The 7,799-nt window shown below is 41.3% G+C and overlaps 1 protein-coding gene across 1 annotated transcript; it reads left to right on the top strand.

Annotated features, from left to right (window-relative positions):
• The first annotated feature begins 1,186 nt into the window (after positions 1–1,186).
• On the top strand, positions 1,187–3,273 carry LOC146482078 (uncharacterized). Its single transcript, XM_085107629.1, has 2 exons — positions 1,187–1,522; positions 2,446–3,273. Exons 1-2 carry the CDS (start codon positions 1,373–1,375, stop codon positions 2,509–2,511), a joined length of 216 nt encoding a protein of 71 aa, XP_084963755.1. The 5' UTR covers positions 1,187–1,372; the 3' UTR covers positions 2,512–3,273.
• The last annotated feature ends 4,526 nt before the right edge of the window (positions 3,274–7,799 follow it).

The following is a 7,799-nucleotide window of genomic DNA, read 5'->3' as shown; positions in this document are numbered from 1 at the left end:
ACGGGAAGCCATCGTGTTTCTCTTCGGCTGCTCGGAGGTGAATAGTACTTGGCTAATCACCTCCGAGCTGGCCAATCAGCGCGCGCAAAAAGCATTATTCACCTGTGTGGTATATAATAAATACAGCTATTTCAAGTCAGAATTATACGATAGAGGCATTAACTACACAAGTAACCTCTGCATGACGATACTGTGTATTTTCTTTATTACAGATTTTGTCCAATTGGGCCCTACTTGTTAATGTTGTTTTCTAACCATACCTTTTGCAGTCAATTTTTCAAGCTTCAATTTTAGCAAGCAGTTTGAAGATTAATTTTCCTTACAGCCATTTGTCAACCAGCAAACTTATCACAACTTCACAAGTGTAAAAACTGTGACAGTAGCACTATAGTATCTCTAAAAACATTTTCTTCGAGGTTCGCAACGGGCAATGGCTGTCACATGACGCAGGAATTAAGTCGACTTCAAAGTATTGCCTTAGGCCCGGTTCATACGTCGAACTTTACATGAGCCGAACCCAATAACTATAAAGGTCGACCCAAATAATTAAGTTCGGCAGTTCATTCAGACGTCGAACCTAACTGAAGTCGACCTCAATTAAAGCTAAAGTGAGAAAATAGATTTTCGTGGTCAGCGGCTGTTGTTTTTACTCAACAAGATTTAAAATGGCGGGAAAGATAAATTCTTACATGGAAGAGCTTGTTTGGTAAAATAATGAAGACAGGCCAAACACGGCTCCTATTGGTCGAGATAGGAAGAATATGACCTTCAAAGCTAATTTGTTCTTACGAGTACATCTTTCAAAGATCTCCCTTTGGCATTGGGGATGGTCAATTGTTTATTTTAGTATTAGTTTTTATTGATATTTCTTATGATTCTTTATAGTTATTATATTTTTATATAAAATTTTTCAATTCATGTAATGTTAAAAGGCACTATATTAAGTGAATAAATTATTATTATCATTATCATTATCATTATCATTATCATTATCATTATCATTATCATTATCATTATCATTATCATTATCATTATTATTATTATTATTATTATTATTATTATCATTATTATTACTATTATTATTTTTTTTTTAAATAATAATTTTAAAATCTTTATTAAGAATGACCAACTCTTTTAAAACACAAACCTATTCACAACACTCATAATGATATGCGAGGTTAAAATAATTCAAAAATGTGTTCTTTCATGGCTAGTCTAGCGGTCTCTCGTGCGATTACGTAATTACCGATAACGAATTCTGGTTTGGCGCGAAAAAAAATCATTCTTGCTCAGTTTTTCAGCGGAGCCGCGAAGAGCTGGTCTCTTTTCTTTTGGAAGATACGACCCACGCTATTTTCTTGACGATTTCCTGATGGCTGAGGGTCAACCTCCGGAGCTGAACGTTCAGTTACTTGTCGATCCTGTAGAGCCAGTCGTGAATCCACCGGTCGTGAACCCGCCAGTTGTGAATCCACGGGATGGCAACCAGAATGTTAATGTCGCTCAGCCTCAGGAACTGGAGGTAGTTCTCTTTTAGTTGTTATGAATTTTTTCGTGGCATATTTCTCTTGTCTGTTGTATCTTTCAGGTTCTTCACACAGCATGGTGGAGAGAATAACGGAGAGCTTTTTTGGCCAGATCGCGGCCTGTTATCAAAAATCTTTTTGGAAAGATTGTCGGGCTATTCCGCGTGGTTAGGTAACGAACTAGCGTTCGGCGTCTGGCTTATGGCTGGAGGAACGCCGTGGATTCGCTTATTTTGTATTTCTTTCGGCCTTTGTGGTCGTTGGATGGTTACAAAACCGTACGAGCGAGGTGGCCGATTTGTTCGGCGGTAGCTAGTTGACGGATTAGCGGTCGGCGTCTGGCATTTAGCTAGAGGAACGCCGTGGACTCGCTTTTTTGTATTTTCTTCGGCCTTTGTGGTCGTTGGATGGTTACAAACCGTACAGGCGAGGCGGCCGATTTGATGGCGGTGGTTGGTTGACGGACCAGCGTTGGGGCGTTTAGCTTTTTAGCTAACAAACCGTACAAGCGACGTGGCCATTTTGTTCGGCGGTGACATCTAGCTTTTAGCTAGAGAGACGCCGTAAATTCGCTTATTTGTATTTCCTTCAGCCTTTTTGCGGTCGTGGAATGGTTACGAATGGTGACAGTGAGGTGTCATTAGTGTTTTGTCTTTTTCCTTCGGCTGATGTGACCTTTGGATGTTTGTTAAGAGTTATGACAATGGGTAATCGTTAATTGTTGAACGTTGCTTGGTCGTCTTACTTGTATTTTCTCCTTTGGCTGTGCCTGCCGAAGGACGTTTATACATGGTAACGCGAGAAGTTACGTGATGTTTTTGTTTTTTCACGAGGTCTGTAATGAGGTTTTCATGCATAACACTTAGTGCTTCGCACATTGAGGTGGGCGGTGATGAAGAGTCTCTTTGTCCCTTTGCAGAGTTTGCGTGAGAAGGTGAGACAGTTAAAGCAGTCAGTGGAGGCAGTGACCAACGCATCGCCTTAAAAGCTCGTGGAACAGATTTTGGCTTATGCTTCCCGCCCGTTGACAGAGTTAGTTAACAAGTATGAGGTGCTCGAGATGTTGGAGACTGTGCATAACAAGGCCGCTGACCGTAATCATGACAGGAAGAACTTCTATCGGCTCGTTCATCAGTCGGCGAGGGAAAAGGTGGAGTTGTCGAAGGACCACTTCAAGGACCTTGTTATGCGCTTATTAGGAGACAAGGACCACGAGAGGGTCCTGGATATCGTTTGTTAAGTAGAAAAGAAGTCAAATCGTAAGAAGCCTCAAGCGAACGACAACAGGAGTGCTGGTGTGGCACGTCCGTCTCGTCCATGTTCTTTGCGATGTTATTTTTGTAATAGGCGAGGTCATATCAAAGCTGATTGTCCTGATTTGAAGTCCAAGCAGAGGAAAACGGATCCCAAATCAGACAAGTAGCTTGTGTCTAGATCTCGTTAGATCGCACCGGTGTTATAGGTTGAAGGCCGCCTGGACAAGGCTGTGTGTTGTAATATTGCTTAATTCTTTGCGATAATAAACAAACTTTTGTGTGTATTGAATCAATCTAGTGCATAGTTTACTCTGTCTATTTTGTCAACATAGTTATAACGACTTTGAAAAAGAGGTGTCCTTGAGACAAGGGCCCTCCAGCCTCGCTGGTCTTAGCTGTTATTTCTCTGCTGACTTTGACGGGGATGATTTTAATATGGTCTGAAATTTTTCAGCGAATAAGTGTTTAAAGGTGTCTTTTTCCTAGGGAAACATGTGGTGTTGGGAAAATCTGACTCCTTTGATCTTCGACTTCAGGAGTTACAAGGCAAAGAAATTGAGCTTCCAATATCCTGGGTCGATTGTTTCGGTAACCCCGTCGAGGTTAGTGGAGAAGTGACAGCCTGTGACCGTGTTAGATTACAGAGAATACAGAGGGGAGAGTTAATTGGTGATATTTCGGAGTTATTGTTCCGTGACCCAAATTGTTTTCGAGCTGGAGAATTGCATAACCATTTCGAGTATTGGCAGTACATCGGCGAGATAGCTTGTCACCCCAACAGGCACAGATTCTTGGGTGGATAAGGGACAAGGTCTCGATAAAGCCGTTTTTCAAGCATTTTAAAGGAAGTTTGAAAGGAGAATCGTTCGATTCAGACGAGCCTCCGATGAAAGTGTTTTAGAACAATGTCTCTTGCAAGCCCTTTGTGTCATTTGTGGAGGAAACGTTAGTTGCGCGCTTGAAATCTGGAGCCATTTCGCTGTTGGGGAGAGTGGGTGTGGGTGACCCTCCATTTATTGTTTTTCCACTTATGGTTGAGCCAACAAAGCCAAGGTTATGTCACGATGCGCGCTATCTTAATTTATGGATGCGTGATATGCCTTTTTCTTTAGACAGGCTGATAGAGTTACTGCGTTACGTGGGCAAGGATACCTACCAAACGGTCCTAGACGATAAGTCTGGCTATGACCATATTCTTCTTTCTGAAGACAGCCGCATGTATTTTGGGATCCAATGGGAAGGGTGGTATTTCACGTATAATACCCTTTCTTTTAGGTGGAAGATCTCCCCGTTTGTATATCATACTACTGGCCTGTTGGCTAGTAATTTCCTTAGAGCTATAGGGATCCCTTGTTTGCCCTACATCGATGATCAACACAATGGCGAACTGTAGGTGGCACTCGATAAGGAGGAATACGCTACTATTAACACTGTTGATGATCGTCATCTTGCGGCGGCTAGGTCGCCTATATTTCTTATTGCTTATCACCTTGTCAGATTGGGCTATTTCCTTGGTTTGCAAAAGTCAATATTGTTCCCAAGTAAAGTGGTTCCCTACCTTGATGTTTTAGCGGATTCTTCTAAGGAGGTGTTCTGCTTGAAGCCGGAAAAGAAGGAGAAATTCTTACAACTTGTCCGTGAAATACTCCATGCTTCTAAGGTTACGGTGAAAACCTTGCAACGCCTGGTTGGGAAATGTGTCTCTTTTAGTCTAGCAGTACCTGCAGCCCAGTTGTTTACGAAACAGATGAATGCAGCTATTGCCAGTGGCCAACGTACTCCCCACAGGCTAATACCCATCAAGGGGGATCTGCGTGAGGAGATCTCCCATTGGCTGTTTCTGGAAGGTTGGGATGCTCCGGTAACACGACGGGATGAGCGTCATATTCGTGTGTCTGTTGCAACTGATGCTTCCGCAACAGGCTGGGGTGCTATTTTGTTAGCCCCTCATCGTGAGGAAATATCAGATTATTGGACTGAAGAGCAGTGCAAATGGTGGATCGCCGCGAAGGAAGCTACTGCGGTCAACATGGCGTTAATGGCTTTTAAAGACAAACTGTTCAATGCTAGAGTTGATGCTTTTGTCGACAATAAGGCCGTTGGCGAGGCTTGGAACAACCAGGGTAGTAGAACCTTGGAGATTAATATGGCATTGAAACGGCTTTTCTTGACAACGTCGAAGCTTAGCTTATTTCTGCACATGTTTTACATTCCGACTGGTCAGAATCCTGCTGATGCTCCATCAAGGCGCCTGTCCCACTCAGATAGTAAATAATCGGATGGCTTGTGGCAGATTGTTCAGAAGGAGTTTGGTTGTATGGAAGGCCATACTTGCAACCTTATGGCCTTGGATTCGAATTGTATGACGAATGCGCACGGATATTCTCTTCCTCATTTTACGCCGATTCCCTCTCCCGGATCGTCTGGTGTAAATCTCTTCACACAGGACATTGCTTCCCTCGGAGCGCTTATGGCCAGACCGTATGTTTTTCCTCCCATGGCTTTAACGGGACCTGTCTTAAAATTTCTGCAGAGTTTAAACAGTCGTGCACAGTAGTGGTGCTGGACGTGTTTCCCAAGAAGTACTGGTGGCCTCTCCTTAAGAATAAAGCTGTAAAGGGTAGATGTCTGGCTGTTCGTGGCAATGGCAACGCTCTCTTGGACCCGTCCAAAAAGGGGTGGCTGCCTCACAAGGGCATGGAGATCTGTGGGTTTTTGCAGGGTGTTTTTAGGTGTGTCTTGGCATACATTTTGATCTTTTGTGTTACTGGTTTGAGACGACTTGCTACGCCTCCTGCTGAGAATGTGGTGGCTCCATGGCAGGATGTGAATCAGCTGAAACGTTTTGTGTGTGCTTTTCCAGCTACTGAGCAGCGGAAACGCCCAGCAGAATGAGGATACTTTGTTGCTAGAGTGTTTTTGGAATGGATTATAACCTATATATGACTATCGTTTCTTTACTGAAGAGATGTTGTTATGGAAACTCATACTAGTTAAGTTTGATTATAATTGTAAACGTATAGCTGTGTCTTACTGTACTTGGGGATTAAAGTTATGAGAGAGGTTGGAGAATTGAGGATTGGGAAGTTGTAAGACGGACTTGAGAGTCGGAGTGCAATTATCTAAGACTATTTAAGGAACAGTGAGGGCTGTTGGGCGCTGATCAATCTTTTTTCCCATACCTTATTAGAACTGAGCATGAATATGAACGTATGTGACTAGAATACTATTCACAACACTCATCATGATATGCGAGGTTAAAATAATTCAATAATGGGTTCTTTCATGGCTAGTCTAGCGGTCTCTCGTGCGATTACGTAATTACCGATAATAAATTCTAGTTTGGTGCGAAAATAAATCATTCTTGCTCAGTTTTTCAGCGGAGCCGCGAAGAGATGGACGGCCCATTAGTCCCACCCAAAAATCACGTGAATCGTATCTTAAACTCTTCCTAAGCCAAGCTGTCCCAGCTTGCCTTAGTCCGCTGATCAATCTTTTTTCCCATACCTTATTAGAACTGAGCATGAATATGAATGTATGTGAATAGAATACTATGCACTCCTAAAAATTATTATTATTATTATTATTATTATTATTATTGTTATTGTTATTGTTATTGTTATTGTTATTGTTATTGTTATTGTTATTGTTATTGTTATTGTTATTGTTATTGTTATTGTTATTGTTATTATTATTATTATTATTATTATTATTATTAAAATAATGGAGACAGGCCCAACACGGCTCCCATTGGTCGAAAGAGGAAGAATATGACCTTCAATGCTAATTTGCTCTTACGAGAACGTCTTTCAAAGATCTCCCTTTTCTGTACGAAAGTAGGGAAGGGTCTTTGTAGATCTCTTTTAGCAGAGGCTGATTTTCTATCAAGAGCCATTTACTCATCTGAATGGTCTTAGATTAGGCACAGAAGGGCAATATTCTGTAACAAACGGCAAAAAGTTTTTGCGCGTTTTTTGGTTTGTTTTGTAGTGCCGACTTTCTTTCGCTGAAATTGACTTCTGAGAGAGTTTTATCTATAAGCTTATCGAGGTAACCTCTGTAGTTTAATCTTTGTTTGAATCGAGTAATGTTTTCTTCAAATGTTGTGTTTGAAGATTTTGTTCTGAGAAGTCTTGAGGCTTCGCCTTTGAAATAGCCTGTATTGGGAAGTTTCTGTCGGTTTGAAGTGCGTGTGCACATCAAGAATAGATTCTTTTTTTAAAATCTTTTGGCATCTCAGAAAAGTACATCTAGTTGATTCTAAACAAGAAGAACAAACACATTACTCTCAGTCCCGCCATCTTGTTCAGAATGAAGTCCTTTGCGCATGCCAAGTCGATGGGACGCGCAGATCTCTGGGATAGATATAATTTATATAATTTATACGTAACGTATGTATTTGGTTCGGCACATGTACAAGTTCGACGTATGAATCGAACTCGCACTTTTGCCGTTCTATTCGACTGGCGCAGTCAAATAGAACGGCGGGTCGACCCAAATACAAATCTGTCGATCCTAACTGATTCATACGTCGATCTTTACATGCGCCGAACCAAATGATTAGTTTCGGCCCATGTAAAGTTCGACGTATGAACCGGGCTTTAGATTTCCGCCCAAAATTGACCCAAAAGTAATCAAAATGGAAAACAGGTAAAATTATATAAAAACAAAAATTTACTGTCTGAAAAACTATTTTTTTTTTATATCTTAAAAGCAGAATCTGATTTTTTAAAAACTCTGCCGGCCAAACATTGCCTGATTGCCTGACCCGACCTCATGTAACATGCGAAATCATTCCCAGAAAATGTTTAACAAAAAATCAAAAACGTTTCGTTTTGTTTGCTCCGAATATGAAAAAAAAATCCATAACAAATTAGCGTGGAAAGAAGTACCCCTCTCGACCTTTCTTTTTTTACGTTAGATAGGGTTACAGTACCATCAGAGTTCGTTACAATTGATTGTGGTATCATGGTGAATTCCAGGAGTCAATTTCCGGGGCTTGTTCAGTGTTTTTTGT

This window comes from Pavona decussata, unplaced genomic scaffold, assembly GCF_977016875.1.
Source record: "Pavona decussata unplaced genomic scaffold, jaPavDecu1.1 SCAFFOLD_48, whole genome shotgun sequence".
In the NCBI taxonomy this organism is placed as follows: domain Eukaryota; kingdom Metazoa; phylum Cnidaria; class Anthozoa; order Scleractinia; family Agariciidae; genus Pavona; species Pavona decussata.
This window is presented reverse-complemented; position numbering and strand designations above follow the sequence as displayed.